This window comes from Rutilus rutilus (genome assembly GCF_951802725.1).
Source record: "Rutilus rutilus genome assembly, chromosome: 19".
NCBI lineage: Eukaryota > Metazoa > Chordata > Actinopteri > Cypriniformes > Leuciscidae > Rutilus > Rutilus rutilus.
In genome coordinates this window covers 3,438,273-3,457,821 of record NC_140232.1, presented here as the reverse complement: position 1 = coordinate 3,457,821, position 19,549 = coordinate 3,438,273, and the positions used below count along the sequence as shown (strand labels likewise).

Here is a 19,549-nt window from a genome sequence, read left to right as displayed (position 1 = left end):
GTGGAAAAAGAAAGTTCCTTCAGTAGTTGTCAACAGGATTTCCGTGAGCCAATTAGAAGAAATGCTAAACAGCCAGTACAATCATGATTTCAGCTAAAGAGCTACAGAGGAGAAAGGCCCTTCAATGGAAGACATCAAGTTCATGGAGATTATGGAAAATTCTGCAAAGCTTGAAGATGGTCATTACAGTTTGAAGCTGCCCTTTAAAAGGAACAATGTCACTCTGCCCAACAATTTCTCTGTGGTAAAGCAAAGGTTGCTCGGGCTGAAAAGGAGGTTCCTTAATAGCAAACAGTTTTATGAGGAATACAAAATGAACCTCAACAGGGTGATCAGTCTGGGCTATGCAGAGCAAGTTCTGGAACAGCAATTGGATCACAGCAGTGGTAGGGTGTGGTATCTCCCGCACCATGGTGTATATCACCCCAGGAAGAGGAGTCTGCGGGTGGTGTTCGACTGTGGTGCGACTTTTAAGGGAACATCTTTGAACCAGCAGCTCTTGCAAGGGCCCAATTTGACCAGTACATTGCTTGGTGTCCTGCTCAGGTTTAGGCTGGAACTTGTAGCAGTTATGGGCGACATACAAGCAATGTTCCATCAGGTCAGAGTTGCAAAGGAGGATAGAGACTTCCTGCGCTTTGTATGGTGGCCAGAGGGAGATCTCACCAAGGAAGTAGCTGAGTTTCGTATGACTGTCCATCTGTTCGGTGCTGTGTCCTCCCCGAGTTGTGCTAGCTTTGCTCTGAGAAAAACAGCAGATGACAACCAGTCTGAATTTCTGGCTGAAGTTCTTCAAACAGTCAAGGAGAATTTTTATGTGGATGATTGTCTGAAGAGCATGCCCTCTGAAGAAGAAGCTGCCTTCATGGTCAAAAATTTAAGTACTCTCTGTCAGGCAGGAGGATTCACTCTGATGAAGTGGATTAGTAACAGTCGCACCACACTGCAGACTATTTCAGAGGAACACAGAGCTAAAGACCTGACTGAACTGAATCTGGATAGAGACAAACTTCCTCTTGAGAGAGCTCTTGGCTTGCAATGGTGTGTTGAGAGTGATTCGTTCAAGTTCAAGATGGAGATCCAGCAGAAGCCAGTCACCAGGCTTGGAATGTAGTCAGTAGCTAGTTCTGTGTACGATCCTCTAGGTTTTGTCGCGCCTGTGGTGTTGCCTGCCAAAATCCTGCTGCAAGAACTTTGCAGAAGAAAATATGGATGGGATGAGACTGTACCACAAGACATTTTGCAACAGTGGCTCAGGTGGTTGGAGGACTTGGATATGCTGTCTGAATTTAAGGTGGATCGGTGCATTAAGCCCAAGGGCTTTGGACAACTAAGACATGCTCAGCTTCATCACTTTGCAGATGCTAGTGAAACAGGATATGGAGCAGTCACGTATCTCCGGATGCTGAATGATGGAAATGATATTCATGTTGCATTCCTGATGGGCAGAGCCAGAGTTACACCTTTAAAGACCGTTACTATTCCTTGCCTGGAGCTGACTGCGGCTGTGCTTGCAGTTCGTGTTGATCTGATGCTGAAAGCTGAGCTGAGATTCCAGTTGCAGCAGTCCATTTTTTGGACCGACAGCACTTCTGTGTTTAAGTATATAAAAAACGAGGATAAACGTTTCCATACATTTGTGGCAAACAGGGTTTCGACTATAAGAGGGGCCACTGAAACTTCACAATGGCGATACATCAGCTCCAAAGAAAATCCAGCGGATGAGGCATCCAGAGGAGTGAGGGATGGAGACTTCATTCATGGCAGGAGGTGGATAGAGGGTCCAAGTTTTTTGTGTAAACCAGAAGTTAACTGGCCAACAAATGTGGTAGAGACTATCATAGAACCAGATGATCAGGAGGTTAAGAAGGAAGTCACAGTGAATGTTGTGTCTGTGGAGGGCTCACATGTTGCCACAAGCCGGTTACTGACCTACTTCTCAAGTTGGAGTAAGCTTAAGGTGGCAGTAGCCTGGTTACTTAAATGGAAAACCATTCTGTTGCAAAAGAGCCGCAGGAGGAGGGAGGAGAAAGCGGCTGTTACTGGCAAGCAGAGCACAGACAATAATGTGCCACAGAGGAAACAAGGGTTCAAGGACAAGCCTGGAGGGCAAATTTTGTCCATAGACAACTTTATAGGAGCAGAGAGAGAACTAAGAGAGGCTCTCACAGCTTTGGATCATGGAAGAATTCAGGGAGCTCTGCGGCAAAGGGGAGTTAAGTGGAGTTTGGGAGCGGGTTATCCGCATGGTGAGAAGGATTCTAAGTTCAGTTCTTCAACAGCAGACCCTGAACGACGATGGGCTTCATACAGTTATGTGTGAAGCTGAAGCCATTCTAAATGATCGGCCTATCACCAAACTCTCTGATGATCAAAATGATTTGGAGCCACTTACTCCCAACCACATTCTTCTAATGAAAGGAAATCCATCATTGCCGCCAGGATTGTTTGAGCCACATGACTTGTACTTAAAACACTGATGGAAGCAAGTTCAGTATATTGCTGTCTTTTTTTGGAAACGTTGGGTACGGGAATATCTACCCTTGCTGCAAGAGAGGCAAAAATGGAATGAGATCAGGAGAAATCTAAAGCCTGGCGATATTGTCGTCATTATGGATCCTACTGCCCCACGAGGCTCTTGGCCACTGGGAAGAGTGTTGGAAGCTTTCCGGGATAAAAATGGATTTGTGCGTTCAGTGCGTCTGCAAGCAAAGTCAAGTGTCATTCAACGTCTTATATGAAGGCTTTTCTCCTGGTCCGACCAGGGGCCGTAGACCGGACTGCCCTCGTGAAGCGCTCCCCAACCCAGGTTGGACGCGTCTGTCGAGACCACTTTGCGGTGTGAGATTACCCCCATCGTAACTCCCTGTTGGTACCACTCGGCTGCCAGCCAGGGCTGCAGGGCTGAGACACAGCCCTGAGTCACGCTGACTCGAGCGCAACCTGACATCCACGCTTTGCGGGGCACTTTCGAATTCAGCCAGCATTGGAGCGGGCGCATTTGCAGTAAACCGAGCTGCAGAACTGCTGCAGCTGATGCCATATGGCCCATAAACCTCTGGAATGCTTTCAGGGGGAAACACCTGTGTTGACAGCCTGGCCGTCATAGCCACCGAGTCCAGTTCTATTCCCAGAAAGGAGATTGACTGGCTGGGGATTAGAGAGCTCTTGGCCCAGTTCACAGAAAGACCCAGGCTTTCTAGATGACTGAGAAGCGCTATCTTGTGAGAAGTAAGCTCTTCTTCTGATTGCGCCAGAATGAGCCAATCGTCCAGATAGTTCAGAATTCGCATCCCCTGTATTCTCAGGGGAGCGAGGGCCGAATCCATGCACTTCGTAAACGTACGGGGTGCTAGAGACAGGCCAAATGAAAGGACGGTGTATTGATATACCTGGCCGTCGAAGGCGAATCTCAAGAATGGCCTGTGACGGGGTATAATCTGAATCTGAAAGTATGCGTCTTTCAGATCAAGAGAAATAAACCAGTCCCTCGGGCGAATTTGCGCGAGGATTTGTCTGGTCGTGAGCATTTTCAACGGCTGTCTCATGAGAACTTTGTTCAAATATCTCAGATCTAATATAGGTCTGAGCGCTCTGTCCTTCTTGGGAACGAGGAAATAATGGCTGTAAAAGCCTGCCTCGGTTAAAGAAGGGTGAACTCGCTCTATCGCCCCTTTGCGTAACAGTTTCGCTATTTCTGTATGAAGCAGATGGGCTGCTTCTGTTCACTTTCGTCTCGATCCGAGCCCGAAAGCGCGGAGGAGGGCGAAGGAACTGCAGCGAATAGCCCCGTATTATTGTGTTCAGCACCCATTTCGACACGCCCGGAATAGCGCTCCATGCATTCGCACTCATAGCTAGGGGTCGAATGGCCTCTGGGTCCTGCCCGCTGCACTGCGCGGGACAGGGGACCTGCAGCGGCGAAAGCGTGTCGCGCACACTGTCAGTGCTGGTGAACAGGGGCTTGCTGATAGCGACAGCCGGCTGAGCAGCGCTCGTAGACACGGTCTCTAGGGACTGGGAGCGCGCTGTAGTGGGCAGCCCGAGGCACGAAGGCGGGGCTTGCATCGGAGTGTTTACAAGCGAGTGTGAGCGCTGGGGAGCGGGCACAGGACTCTTTATTAAAACACGGCCGGTGGCAGGGGGCTTTGTGAGATCTAGACCCTGAATATGTGAAGCAGAGTGGGCAGTGTGTAGGCGTGGGCACTGGGAAGTGGGCACATTTCCTACTTTTAACACTCGAGCGGAAAACGCGCGCTTTATGTGAGTGCGCTCTGTGGGATACACAGGGGAGATCGTGCTTGTGTGTAGAAATGAACACAGGGGTGTGGGCAGCAGCTCTTTGTAGGAAGGAGAGAACCTCCTTCATCCCACAGTTTAAGGGTGAAATGCCCCGAGCTGTGCACCAGCCGGAAAACACCGACCACTTCGAGGAATAGAGCCGTCTGGTAGACGGAGATCTAGCCTGAGTGATAGTATTTAGCACTCACTCTGAGAGGTCAGCGGGTACCCTTTGAGAGCCCATACGTGAAGGGACCACAGCTCCGGGTGAGGATGCCAAATCGAACCCCTGGCCTGAGAGAGGAGGTCCCTCCTCATTGGCACTGGCCACGGGGCAGTGTCTGCTAACTGCATCAGAACTGGGAACCATGGTTAGTTCTTCCAGAGTGGCGCTATGAGCAGCTCACTTCCCTGATCTGTTCTATCACCTGAGGCAGGAGAGAGACGGGGGGAAAAGCAAAGAGCGGGCAGCGCTCTCGCTCTTGAAGAAAAATTCCGGACAGTGAGCATTTTCGTGAGACGCGAACAGGTCCACTTTCGCTCTGCCGAATCTCTCCCACAACAGTTCGACTGTTTGCGGGTGTAGAGACCATTCGCTTGTAGGAATGTTGTTCCTGGACAGACTGTCTGGCCCCAAGTTCTGTAGCCCAGGCACGTGCACTGCTCTCAGCGAGTCCATAACAGGAGGCGTTCCGCCAGCCTGTATAATTTTCGGGATCTGAGACCACCCTGCCGATTTATGTAGGACACCACCGACATGTTGTCCGAGCGGACTAAGACGTGGTGGCCCTTTATCTGAGGACAGAAGCGCGTCAGCGCGTTGTCCACTGCCAGCATTTCTAGGCAGTTTATATGTTGAAGCTTTTCCCGTTCTGACCACTGGCCGAAGAACGGTCTGCTCTCGAGCAGCGCTCCCCATCCCGAGGTGGAGGCGTCCGTTGACACCACTTTCACCCTATATCTCGCAATTCTGACTTTATTACACGCAATTGCGACTTTATATCATGCAATTCTGACTTTATATCTCGCAATTTTGACTTTATAACACGCAATTGCAACTTTATTTCACGCAATTCTGACTTTATATCTCGCAATTCTGAGAAATAAAGTCAGAATTGCGAGATGTAAACTTGCAATTGTGAGATAAAAAGTCGCAATTATCTTTTAAAATGTTTTATTTTGTGGCGGAAACAAGCTATACTCTTAGCTCGGACACATACAAGTATACTTATACTCGGACACATACTCTTGAATAAATGATTCAATAATAACAATACATTTTTTAACAGTCACTTGTCGCCACCTACTGGTGAAACAATAAAATCGATAAATGCGTTATTTTAAGCGCCAAGTTTCTATCAAAAGCTGATTTTGATCGTTATCATATAGACATCAGTATTTACACTCACCTAAAGGATTATTAGGAACACCTGTTCAATTTCTCATTAATGCAATTATCAAATCAACCAATCACATGGCAGTTGCTTCAATGCATTTAGGGGTGTGGTCCTGGTCAAGACAATCTCCTGAACTCCAAACTGAATGTCAGAATGGGAAAGAAAGGTGATTTAAGCAATTTTGAGCGTGGCATGGTTGTTGGTGCCAGACGGGCCGGTCTGAGTATTTCACAATCTGCTCAGTTACTGGGATATTCACGCACAACCATTTCTAGGGTTTACAAAGAATGGTGTGAAAAGGGAAAAATATCCAGTATGCGGCAGTCCTGTGGGCGAAAATGCCTTGTTGATGCTAGAGGTCAGAGGAGAATGGGCCGACTGATTCAAGCTGATAGAAGAGCAACTTTGACTGAAATAACCACTCGTTACAACCGAGGTATGCAGCAAAGCATTTGTGAAGCCACAACACGCACAACCTTGAGGCGGATGGGCTACAACAGCAGAAGACCCCACCGGGTACCACTCATCTCCACTACAAATAGGAAAAAGAGGCTACAATTTGCACAAGCTCACCAAAATTGGACAGTTGAAGACTGGAAAAATGTTGCCTGGTCTGATGAGTCTCGATTTCTGTTGAGACATTCAGATGGTAGAGCCAGAATTTGGCGTAAACAGAATGAGAACATGAATCCATCATGCCTTGTTACCACTGTGCAGGCTGGTGGTGGTGGTGTAATGGTGTGAGGGATGTTTTCTTGGCACACTTTAGGCCCCTTAGTGCCAATTGGGCCTCGTTTAAATGCCACGGCCTACCTGAGCATTGTTTCTGACCATGTCCATCCCTTTATGACCACCATGTACCCATCCTCTGATAGCTACTTCCAGCAGGATAATGCTGCTAAATGACTAAATGTAATGCACCATGTCACAAAGCTCAAATCATTTCAAATTGGTTTCTTGAACATGACAATGAGTTCACTGTACTAAAATGGCCCCCACAGTCACCAGATCTCAACCCAATAGAGCATCTTTGGGATGTGGTGGAACGGGAGCTTCGTGCCCTAGATGTGCATCCCACAAATCTCCATCAACTGCAAGATGCTATCCTATCAATATGGGCCAACATTTCTAAAGAATGCTTTCAGCACCTTGTTGAATCAATGCCACGTAGAATTAAGGCACTTCTGAAGGCGAAAGGGGGTCAAACACAGTATTAGTATGGTGTTCCTAATAATCCTTTAGGTGAGTGTATATTTAAAATTTAAACTTTTGTCCAAGTACTTCTATGATAACTTTAACTATTGCATCACACTAATAATGATACTATGATGTTGAAAAGACTGTTTGTGAAGCTGTTTCATGACGTCGACACAGCTTTGAATGTTGCTATATGAATTTGTCAAAGTTTAATTGACAGACGAATTGGAAGATCATCACGTGGGTGTTTGAATCTTTTAAAGATTAATCGCGCATCTCTACTGTATTATCGCACTCTCAGCATATGAGCAGCGCGAGGGCTTTTCATTGTATTCAGTCTCACGTATCCTCCATGCGTCAACTTAATAGGGATATTACGTCACTCAACACTCATAGATGACGACACATTTCATCCTCTGTTGGAACAAAAGTGGCTAATTTCTGTCAACCTCGTCTATAAGCAAGGACAAAAATAAAGCAATTGAATTTTAATGAATATTGACTCTAGAATACAAAAAATGTAAGAAACTATTTTATAATTGTAAAAAAAAAAATACTTGTTTGTAAACAAATGATTAGAAAAATGTAGCATTGGTGATGTTGATTCAGAGTTTGCATCATCTGAAGTCTTCACAGGAGTTGGCGTTCTCTCTTCATTGGTTTGGGTAAAGGAGAGAGACGCAACTATTTCTGCGAGTAGGAGAATAGTCTGCATTTGTTCGGAAGTATGTGTAATGGCACCGGTCCTGATGTGGAGACAATTCTGAGTAGTCTGGAAACTGTAGCTATTCCTAGTCGTTTACGGGTTGATCCAATCCGGAGAGCTCAGCATTTTCCGGTCATGAACAGCTGAAAACACAGTGAATGAAAGCATTACTTTCCAACTTGCACAGGCACAAATAATGTGTTGCATTGCTTTCTCACAGTCAAACCACAGAAGACCAACATATTGTTAAATAAATCACATTTAAAATCTAATATTTTGTCACTGAAGTTTCTCATCATGTACATGAGCTGATTAACTGTGCTGTATGTCAATATGAATTACTACTCTTACCCATTCTGGCTTGTTCATTGAGATTTCCCATTTCCTTTTAACAGAAAACAGATAAACATGCATTTTGTTATTTAAAACAAATTAAAAGTAATTTTCTTTTTCTCTTTAATGTGAAAAAAGAAATAAACTTTCAATACCTGTATTCCAGTATTAACAGATAATTTAATCAATTATTTTACTCGCTGCATCACCCTCTTTTTTCTAATTATAGCAAATATAGTGTATATGAATGATTGTCAAAAAGTATTCCAGATCCATGACTATTTATTTATTTATTTAATTTGGCTGAATTTGCATAGAAATTATATGAAAAACAACTCTATATCTCATACTACAAAAACGTTCTGAACAAATTGATTAAAGCTTACCTGACTGATGAGATAATTTCTTCTTTTGAATATGTCTGATTGTAAGGACACTTATTACTGTAATTATTACTATCACAGTAGCTGTAACACTAAGAGCAATGGCTGTAACATCAGGGAGATTTCCACATTCACTGTCAGACGACTGTGTTCCTGGATTTATTTCAGTAAGTCCCAATGCTTCACACCTGTGAATAATATCCAGGATCAGATGTAAAATGATGAGCAACAGCACACACCAACAGTATAAGTGAACACTTACTTTGTGTGTGGTTTACAGGATGAAAAAGAGCCATTTGAATATGTGTCAGCTTTACAGTCGGCACATACTGTATCTGTGGAGCCAGTGCCTGTAGACAATGGACATATAGGTACATAAAGAATGTTAAAAATAAATGTTGTTTAAAATAAAATAAACAAATGCTCTTGTTTCCTTAAAGGGGGATATTATATTGTAGCCTATGCTTAGATAAACGTTTGTGAAAATTTATTTTGCACTTTAAGGGGGGGTGAAATGCTCATTTTCACTCAATCTCCTGTTAATTTTGAGTACCTATAGAGTAGTATTGCATCCTTCATATCTCCAAAAAGTCTTTAGTTTTATTATATTTATAAAAGAAAGATAGGCTGTACCGAGTCTTTCCGGAAAAAAAACTAGCGTCTGGAGGCGGGCCGTGTGGGCGGAGCTAACGCTGTGCTGACGCGCTGATAGCTAACAACAACACACAGAGACATTTGAACCAGTTTTACTCACCGCCTGCGACCGCGAACCTTTATCATTGTGACTGCTCCATCCTTAAGCATTAGACGATCTGCAAATCCGTCGATCTGGGCTTTGTTTATAAAACAATCAGCGTCGAAATGCAGGGAGCAAACAGTCTTACACAACTCGTTTTTGCCCCGGAAAAAAACATCTGCATCCACTGTTCCTAGTGATGTCCAAATGAAGCGTTTCGAAGCATTATTGCTTTCTGATACAATTGTGTCGAAAATGGTTCATTACTCGAAGCTTCATTCAGATAGAAATTTCAGCACCATCTCCTGGTGAAGTAAATGTAATGCAACAAAGCTGACAACCGTAAAATGTAAGTAACGCCCCGTTTATTACGTGTTTTTACCGAGGCGATCAAAGCTGAAACAGTGTTAGTACTGTGAAACTCATTTATGTAGGTGAATTTTACAGATACTGATGAATTTCATGTGTTGATAATAAAACATTAAGCATGATGTGTGTGTGTAATTATTTCTTTAGACAAGGACAGAAGATCAGACCAGCTTAAAAAAAGGTTGGAAACCATCACAGAAGTTCTAATGGTTTATATCAAAATAGGAACCATTGGCTTTTACCATTTAAACCACTACATAATTCTTTGTTGTAGTGTGTTAGGGACATATTCCATTAGGATTTAATGCCCCCACCAATACAACCCAACACATATCAGTAGACCCACAGAGACCACTATAATTCCCATTACAACCAATAAAATTCCCATGAAAACCATTAAATCCAATAGAATTTCTGTAATGGTTTCTATAGTTTTTTTTACCTTCACTTTTATAAGAAATACAGCCGCCAGGTTTCAAACCTGTCAACACTGGATTGGGCTGTCAAAGCAGTCAGGCGGTTTACTACAGGAGTGAACCAGTGTGTTTGCTTCAGAAGTCATTTTCACGTGACTAGTGCGTCGGTGTCAGACGTAACATCACTAACTGTTCCTAACGCTGGGTTCTTTGGGAAGATGAACTTGGTAAGCTTTCCCTCACATCCAAAAACACACTTTGGAGACATTCTTGAACAAATTCTAGGCAGCGCTGCCGATGATTTCCTGTTAAAGCGCGTTGATGTGCGCGGTCTAGCTCTCCTCTGGTCGACGTGTGCGTGGGCGCGCTTTTCCGGGAGAAATGCTCATATAAGGAGTTCCACTATGGTCTACGTCATTAGATCCACGATCGAAAAAAATCAGCCGAAACTTGTACCAACCCGGAAGTAAGATTTTCGGCCCAGAAATTCTCTGTTATTCGTCCAAAATATTTTTTTCAAACTTTGGCCATGTTAAGCATGAGAATCCATCTCTTTAACACTGTAAACAACTCTGAATACATGAAACACCATTGTACCCCCCCTTTAACTGCAACTAATGCAGCACAGATAACAATAAACAGCATTTCATGCACTGTCCATGCATCTTTATATAATGTGATCATTTACCTGCTTGTCTGATGTATTGTCCAGGTCTGCATTCAGAGTGTTGCACAGCGAGTCTACAGGAGTGTTTCTCTCTTTCAGTGCAGAAGAATCTCTCCAGTGGCTCACACACAGCATCTGACGACCGAGTGCAGGCTTTACTCACTCTTAACCCTCGCTCTAAGATAGAAATCAGTCAGCAGAAACCAGATTACATTAGTTACTGTTAGGAACCCATGAACCCAAATAGCTTGCATCTCAAGATGCTAAATCACCTCTTAAAGGTGCATTGCACAAGATTTCATGTTAAAAATACCCGTTTTTCTAACCCATACATGCTTAAACAATTGCCTGATGGGCTGAATGAGCCCTTCTCTGATCACTGCGATTGCCTCTATAATCCTGTACAGTAAAATAATTAAGAGGGATTCGGGACGGAATTTGAGACTGGGCGTGACGTCATGCGCGTTCACGCTCACCTGGCTATGTCTGGCAGGTTTGTGTATTCGCCGCCATTCTCCGTATCAGCGAAGACAACTCGAGCGACAAAACTTTAGTCAACTTTCGACAAAAGTAAAAGATGGATTCAAAGAGACCGGCTTGTAGTTCATTCCAAACTCCACGTAAGACAAAGAAAAGAAAACTTTTGTCTATTGCCACAGGCGTCGGAATAAGACGAGAGTCAACATCGGGAAGGCTTTCAACAAATGGTTGAAATGATCTCCGGTCTCCACACACTAGGAAGCGCCTGCGCCCGCGCCCGCAGATCACTTGGACGTGGCTGTGTACAAAAGGTAAAAACGATATAAATACTGTTCGTTGGAATCTCCGGTCTGCTCTAGGGCTCAAACGGGATCCTCAGTTGGCTTTTTTCTTGATAAAATGGTAAGATATAGCCCAGTCTCTAATGTCTGATACGGCAAATCTATGACAACAAATGATGTAATAATCTATGAATATTACCTTGAGGCATTTGAGTGTACTTTGTTGACCAACTGTGTATGGTATGATTATTATTTTGAGCTTTTACAAATTAAAAACAAAGTAATAACTTGTATTGTTCATGAACGTGTTTCCATAATAATACAATCATAAGTGGATACAGTAAACACATAAAACAGTTCAACATGGAGATAGATGGAAACAAAAACCGAAGGTTTCTACTACCCCCGTTTTCCCCTCACACATAAGTGTGTAATTTACTCAAATGCTTTTCCTTTCACATATTTAAAATGACTTGCAGATTAATAACTTTATTACCTCTGAAGACATTATGACTGTAAACAAAAGATTTGTGCGGTTGATGCTCCTTTGGTTATGAACAGCTCGTGCTCGTGCAAGCGTGCGTGTGGTCCATGAGCGTGCACACCTCTGGTTGCAGTTTCGCTTGTCGCCAGAGGGGGCATAGTTCTGCAAAAACTCAGAGACTTGCGCAATGCACCTTTAAGTAAATTATAGCAACTTTTTAATTTTCAGATGAACAAATTTAAAGGGGGAAACACTCACTTAAATCACACTCTGTACATGTAAGGCATTTTAATAAGCCTGCAGTTCATCAGTATAAGTGTATTCAGGGCATGGAACACAAGTTGTGCTGGTATCATGTGTGCAGTGCCAAACAACACGGTTTCCTAAAAAGCAGCACATAACATTTGTTATTGAATTTCAACAGAAATCACTTAATAATGTGATGCAAAATGCATTGTCATGGTATTCTGACTTTATAATTTAGTTTTTTTTTCACAAACCAAACAAATGCTTTTATGCAGAAAAAATATATTCATTAAAGCAGAATAAAGCAGATTATCATTACTGATGTAATAACGTCACAAACTTGCAGTAAAAAAAAAAACATATTGATAAAGAATAAAAAAAAAATCTAAAGTTAGAAACTTTGAAATTATACAAATTGTGTAAAATATGTAAAGTATATGGTATAACTTTTTATAATCAGTCTTACCAGGAGCACACATTGGACAGCATTCCCCATTTATCTCATATTCAGCATGAGCACATTCACAAGAGCAAAGTTCATAGTAAAGTGGAAGAATAACAGTAAAGAGAAGAGTAATCCTTAAAGTGGACATGCCACATGAATGTCCTCAGCCTTCACAGTAGAGGTGTCGTTAGCTGCATGGTCTGATGTCTTAGCTAACGGCAGGACTCAAGACAGCAGTTCAAAACTCAGATCTTGTGCAGGTTGTATTTCCCACAAGCTTCTTGCAGACATATCCATTCTCTGTCAAACAAACTAAAAAAAGAAAGAAAAACAAGAACAAGAAATGAATCACCTCACTGTGAACTTTATTTGTTTCTTCAAATAAAAGCACTTTTGTCTTGATAATTTTTTGGAAAGAAATCTCTCATTAGTTTACCTCCATCATTTTTAACATTTTCCTTAAAACATCAAAAACTTTTCCACCACAGTGTCATTTTCATTGACATTTTTAAACATTTCGAGGAATAAAAGAGACAAATCTTTGTTTTGCTATAGGTACAGTATTCTAAATGCAGAGTCTTTATAAAAAAATCATGTTTTTTTTTTCATAAAAAATACTAGTACGGTACTACGGTGACGCATTGCTGCCACATACATATTATTTTTTCCCATCAATTATGTCGTAATAACGAGATCTTATGTCGTTTTAACGACATCTTTTCTCGTAATAACGAGATCTTATGTCGTTAAAACGACATCTTTTTCTCGTAATAACGAGATGTTATGTCGTTAAAACGACATCTTTTTTTTGCCCTTATAAGGACATGTGTACTTACTTACTTACTTATGCCTGCTACCCCTCCTGGGGCATAGGCCGCCGACAAGAGCTCTCCAGGCATCCCTGTCTTGGGCTTTTCTCTCCAGCTGGCTCCAGGTGTATCCAAGTTCTTTGGTATCAGCTGCCAGATCTCGGCGCCACGTATTTCTTGGCCTTCCTCTTTTCCTTTTGCCTTGGGGATTCCAAGTGAGCGCTTGCCTGGTGATGTTGGAAGCTGGCTTGCGGAGCGTATGACCAATCCATCTCCAGCGTCGTTTCAGGATCTCATCTTCTGCAGGAAGCTGATTGGTTCTCTGCCAAAGATCCTGGTTGCTGATGGTGTTTGGCCAGCGAATCTGGAGGATTCTTCGCAGACAGGAGTTGACGAAGGTCTGAGCTTTCTTCATCATCGCCACTGTTTTCCTCCATGTCTCTGCACCATAGAGAAGGACCGCCTTGACATTGGTATTGAACAGCCTGACCTTTGTCCTTAGGCCCCAGATGTTCCTCAGCTGTAGGAAGGCTGCTCTTGCTTTACATATTCGTACCTTAACGTCAGCGTCTGTTCCACCCTGATTGTTGATGACACTGCCCAGGTAGGTGAAGGCCTCCACTTCTTCTAACGCCTCTCCGTCCAACTGGACTGGGTTGTTGTTGGTGTTATTCACCTTGAGGATCTTTGTCTTCTGTTTGTTGATGTTCAGACCTAGTTGAGCGGAGGTGGCAGCTGTGCTGTTTATCTTTTCCTGCATCTGCTGTCGGGTGTGGGATAGCAAGGCCAAGTCATCCGCAAAGTCCAGGTCGTCGAGTTGTGTGAAGGGTGTCCACTGGATTCCTGTTCTTGTGCGTGCCGTTGTAGTCTTCATTATCCAATCGATGGCTAGCAAGAAGAGGAAAGGCGAGAGCAGGCATCCCTGACGAACCCCGGTTCTCACTTCGAAGGTCTCCGTAAGCTTCCCTCCATGGACCACTCTGCTGTTCATACCATCGTACGAGTTTCGGATGATGTTGACGATCTTGGCTGGCACACCATAATGCCGGAGAAGATTCCAAAGGGCACTCCTATCCAGGCTATCGAAAGCCTTCTCATAGTCTACAAAGGTAATGTAGAGAGAGGAGTTCCACTCCAGTGACTGTTCGACAATGATACGCAGGGTGGCAATCTGGTCCGTACAGGATCTGTCTTTCCGGAAGCCTGCCTGCTGGTCACGGAGTTGGGTGTCCACCTGGTCCTTCATTCTATTCAGGATGATCCTATTGAACACTTTCCCTGGAATGGACAGTAGCGTAATCCCTCGGTAGTTGTCACACTTGCTGAGGTCGCCTTTCTTAGGTAACTTTATAATATATCCCTCCCTAAACCGATAAGCGGAACTATGTTGATGGTCTGGCAGCCGAAGCAGAAGAAGCAGCAAGAAATGGCAATATGAAAGATCTGTACTCCATCAAAAAGACGCTGTCAGGGAAGTTCTGCAAGCCAGCTAGGCCGGTGAAAGACAAGGAGGGAAAAATATTGAAGGGAGAGGAACAACAAATGGATAGATGGAGGGAACACTTCGAAGAACTATTAAACAAGCAAATGCCAGCAAACCCGCCAACCATCAATCCAGCATCAGAGGATCTACCAATAGATTGCAGTGCGCCAACCAGAGAAGAGATCCGCAAGGCAGTAGGCCAGCAGAGGAACGGCAAGGCAGCAGGTCCAGACAGTATACCAGCAGAAGCATTGAAGGCGGACCTGGAAACAACGGTAGAGATACTGTTCCCGTTGTTTAAGAAAATCTGGGAGGAGAAACAGGTGCCCACGGAGTGGAAGGAAGGACATGTGTAGTCATGTACAAAATATGCCTTTATCCACATAAAATTGACAGCCTATCGCGCCTTTATCACACGTTCAAAAAGCTTAAGCAAATATAGCAGCCCCCAATCATGCAAAATTAATCAATGAGGCCCTTTTTGGAAAATATTTTAAATAGGCCTATAAGTTTTTTTTTTATATAATATACCTATTATATATAAGATTTATTTTTGTTAATAGGCTATATCTTCATTCATTACCTAGAGATATAATTAACCAAAAAGTAGTCAAAACACAAAACAGAAAATTTTACAACATTGTGTTCTTATTTTGTTTAATTAACGAAATGTCGTCTTTATAACAGAAGATACAATACAATAAATACAAAAATCTTCAAGATACAGCCTACAATCTTCACATGTATAACGGATGTCACCTTATAAACAGTCCTTTGTGTGGTGGAATAAGCAATGCTATATAGAAATATATGGTTAGTATCTTAATTAAAATTTTCTTTTATTATTTTATTAGTTCATTAATTATGCTAGCTCAACTAATTAAATGTGAAGAGCTGGATACTAATTACTAATGAAATAATGTCAAATATTAACTGTAGGCTATTGATTAGAGTTGCCATAGACTAAAGGATTTTTCTAGACTAGTAGTCATTCATTTAAGCAATTAGGACTAATCGCACGTTTATATTCAATGCTGGGTGCATGTAGGCTATAGCCTATATTCCGCGCTCAAGCGCAAGCATTAAACTTGCCGCAAAGCGCCGGCAAAAGTAGGCTAATGATATAATAAATGTATCTGAAAAAAATAACGAAGCATTTTAATTGTTTATTAATGAACTAGTCTTTTCAGTGTAGGCTGCCTGCACTGTATCTCCATACATCTCCGCTGTAATGTAGCCTATATGCGCCTTTCATACAGACAGGATTACATTATCAGATGGTAGGCTACCGTATTTGCTCCAATTCAGAGATCATGAAAGCGCGCCCTGTTTGTTTTATTTTATTTTACAAAAGCACACCGTTTTCTTGTTGTTGTGAGTTTACACAAATAAAAGTAGTTGCGACTGATGTATTATTATTTTCTGTATGACCAGAAATGATGGAGTATTTTAAGTTGTTTCCACTGTTGATAGGAAAATGCGAGTGATGGCACCGGCGCCTCCATCCATGTCATAGTGCGCGCTCCACACTCTGCACAAACACTCGGATATGCGCTTCATAATAGCAAACATTTATCTAGGTTAACGTTAGAGCGAGCGGCCATGCCAGACGGATAATCCTCTTCATGTTTAACTATTCTGTTGCATTTTATTGCAGCAGTTTGAAAAGGGCGGCTGAAACACTTAGCCTATACAGATAAACGCCCAACGCTGGTTTTCTTTAAACAAATTCGTTTAGGCTTTAAAATAAATATTGTTTATGGGCTAATTAATGCCACAATAATTTGTTTATTTTATTGGCTACTTGTATTTTTCATTTTTGTTTTGCATTGAATACCATTGAATATTTGCATTGAATGCATTCAATCCATCCATCCTCCCATAGAAAGACACGTTAAGAGCCACCTATTTTCTTTATAATAAAGGGTATATGGAAGGAAAACGCTTAACGTATAATTAAATGCATTGCGTTCATATTCTTTATCACTGAAGCTTTTTCTTTATTATAAGGGTGTATTATTCCATTAAAAAATGACTGTTTATAAGGTGACAATCCGTTATCTTGAAGATTTTTGTATTGTATTGTATCTTCTGTTATAAAGATGAAGATTGACATTTCGTTAATTAAACAAAATAAGAACACAATGTTGTAAAAAATAAACAACTTAGGCTATGTTCTGTTAGATGTGTTTTGACTACTTTTTGTTTAATTATATCTCTAGGTAATGAAGATATAGCATATTAACAAAAATAAATCTTATTAGGCCTATATAATATATCATATAAAAAAAAACTTATATATAAAATATAAAACATCCTAGCCTATATAAAATATATTTTCAAAAAAGGGCCTCATTGATTAATTTTGCATGATTGGGGGCTTCTATATTTGCGTAAGCTTTTTGAACGTGTGATAAAGGCGCGATAGGCTGTCAATTTTATGTGGATAAAGGCATATTTTGTACATGACTACACATGTCCTTATAAGGGCAAAAAAAATGTTGTTTTAACGACATAACATCTCGTTATTACGAGAAAAAGATGTCGTTTTAACGACATAAGATCTCGTTATTACGACATAAGATCTCGTTATTACGAGAAAAAGATGTCGTTTTAACGACATAAGATCTCGTTATTACGACATAAGATCTCGTTATTACGAGAAAAATATGTCGTTTTAACGACATAAGATCTCGTTATTACGAGAAAAGATGTCGTTAAAACGACATAAGATCTCGTTATTACGACATAAGATCTCGTTATTACGACATAATTGGGAGGAAAAAATAATATGTATGTGGCAGCAATGCGTCACCGTACGGAATAAATAAACACAATAATTCTTATTTTATTATCATGGCTGTAAGTATATCACCAAATCAAGTTTTTATAAAACCACATAAGAAGCAAAAAAAAAAAAAAGCATTTTAACAGAAATGAAAACAGATATTTCACATTATGAAAACAAGTGGGAGCAAAAGGCAAAACTACTTTCACTTTAGAACATGTGCGAATGAAATTCAGAAATAGCAAGTATAGCACTGTAGGATCAAATCGACTCATAAAAGATAAAGGCACACATTTATATAATTTGGTAAGTTGTCGATTGACTTTAAAATACGGACAACAAAAGCTTATTTTGTGCCGTGATTATTTAGGTTAGTATAGTTCAAAGCTCTGACAGCTGCAGATTTTCTAAAAATGTTAAAATACTTACCTTCTGATAGGCTAATATATATTCACGTCTGTTTCTTTCACATCACAACACTGGCCAGAGAGGGTTCGTCAAAAAATCGGCTGCAAGAAGTTTTTGCCAGTACCCGACAGGTTTAGTCGTCACTAGATTTGTGTTTCGGTTTGCCTCGGATTCGGCAGGAAGTCTCTGATGTCAGCTGCCACTAATAACAGGAAGTCTTTTTTGGGCACCCAAAAAAGGGTTTTTAGTTCAGGAAGCCTCATTTTGCCATCATTATTATTATTTCCAGAATTATACATTGTGTAATAGGCCTACAGCATGCACATATTTCACATATAAGCTTCAAAATGAATCCAGAGCATCGTAAGATACGAAGAACATTACAGGTAACGTTTATATCAAATATGCTAAACAGTCAATTCACACATTAAAGGAAAAAAAGAAAGAAGAAAATAAAACATATTGGAGAGGAGGTATACATGCAGTGGTTAAATTGGGCCGGGGCTCTCCGGGGCTCAGCCCCGGCACATAAGCCTGCTCGTTTGCAGTCAGTTGCCTATAGGAAATTATGTCACATAAAATTTGATAAAAGTGATGCTTTTGAAAACATATTTCTGATTATAAATGAAAGATTTTGAAATGGCATGTCTATTTTGTCTCGGCGGAGCTGAGATGAGAACAATCGGAACACGGCCGTACTCTTGTTCAGCTGCTTAATCTCGTTGTCAGTCGACCATGATCGCGCACCGCTCGCGCATGCCATGCGCATCTAGGTAGACTACTACTCAGAACTCCGACATGGATAAATGTACGCAGCAATAATGAATGTTCCTGGGAGATCCGTAGTTGCGCGGGATGTGGAAGCGCGCAAAAGTTCCAGAACCTTCTACTGCCTTAAAAAAAAAAAAAAAAAAACCCGAGCTACTGACCGCCGCTGCAGCAACAGATCAGTTTTGTCAAGTTCAGCACAACGTTGGTTGTACAAAAAGTGCCCTGGCCTTGAATAACAAGGTAAGGAAAAAATGTTTGGCACATTGTATGGGTCACGATATCATAACAAGGTAATACAATGTGTAATCAAGCGTTTTATATTTAATATGAGGGAAATAGGCTACACATGCCGTGGACGTGACACAAAAAATCTTTAACTTTTAGGTGGCAAAATATTTTTTTGTAATTCTGTGAATTACACTGCAAACCAAAGTACTACCCACCGGATGAAGAAGGGTTGGCTCTCCACAGAACATAACATATTCATTTTATTTTATTTTTCATGTTCGCATTTATGAGGAAAAAACCATGTCACGGACGGGACCGCTCTGAATGTGGCACTAAAAGACTGTTTGAAACTTTCACTGAGACCTCAAACAGAAAGCACAAAGCCTTTCTTTAAAATTAATTTCGTTTTGTATTAATTGTATCTTAATTTTAATCAATGTTTCATTTCAAAAATAAGAAGTAAATATAGTATATAGACAATAGATAGCCTAATCACGACACGGACGCGCCGGCGAGTGAACTGGACTCTCGTCTCATAATAAATGAACCGAAACTCAGCGTATAAGGGAGCCTGCCTGACAGACCTGATAAATATATCTATAGAAAGCTTGGAAGGTCTTCTTTTCAAAACGAAAGAAAAC

General features: G+C 41.6%; 1 protein-coding gene across 3 annotated transcripts; it reads right to left on the bottom strand.

Moving 5' to 3' along the window:
• Positions 1–7,348: 7,348 nt before the first annotated feature.
• On the bottom strand, positions 7,349–18,084 carry LOC311278784 (putative transposon-derived protein F52C9.6). 3 transcript variants are annotated; one of them, XM_084389823.1, is made up of 9 exons: positions 17,931–18,084; positions 13,258–14,976; positions 12,443–12,733; positions 11,743–12,113; positions 10,507–10,662; positions 8,560–8,647; positions 8,301–8,485; positions 7,933–7,966; positions 7,349–7,724 (listed from the first exon to the last, which is right to left on the bottom strand). In XM_084389823.1, exon 2 carries the CDS (start codon positions 14,474–14,476, stop codon positions 13,262–13,264), a length of 1,215 nt encoding a protein of 404 aa, XP_084245949.1. In that variant the 5' UTR covers positions 14,477–14,976; positions 17,931–18,084; the 3' UTR covers positions 7,349–7,724; positions 7,933–7,966; positions 8,301–8,485; positions 8,560–8,647; positions 10,507–10,662; positions 11,743–12,113; positions 12,443–12,733; positions 13,258–13,261. The 3 variants fall into 3 exon arrangements, with proteins under 3 accessions (XP_084245949.1, XP_084245950.1, XP_084245948.1); XM_084389824.1 differs by having other exon boundaries at positions 13,262–14,976; XM_084389822.1 differs by having other exon boundaries at positions 13,266–14,976.
• Positions 18,085–19,549: the final 1,465 nt, after the last annotated feature.

What these genes read in the sequence shown, in the direction of transcription:
- LOC311278784 (XM_084389822.1), bottom strand. Translation starts at nt 14,476, where the DNA reads ATGAAGGACCAGGTGGACACCCAACTCCGTGACCAGCAGGCAGGCTTC. An exon ending in AGGAGGGGTAGCAGGCATAA is followed by an intron (nt 12,734 to 13,265) that starts GTAAGTAAGTAA and finishes TTCTTTTTTTAG; the next exon opens with TTTGTTTGACAGAGAATGGA.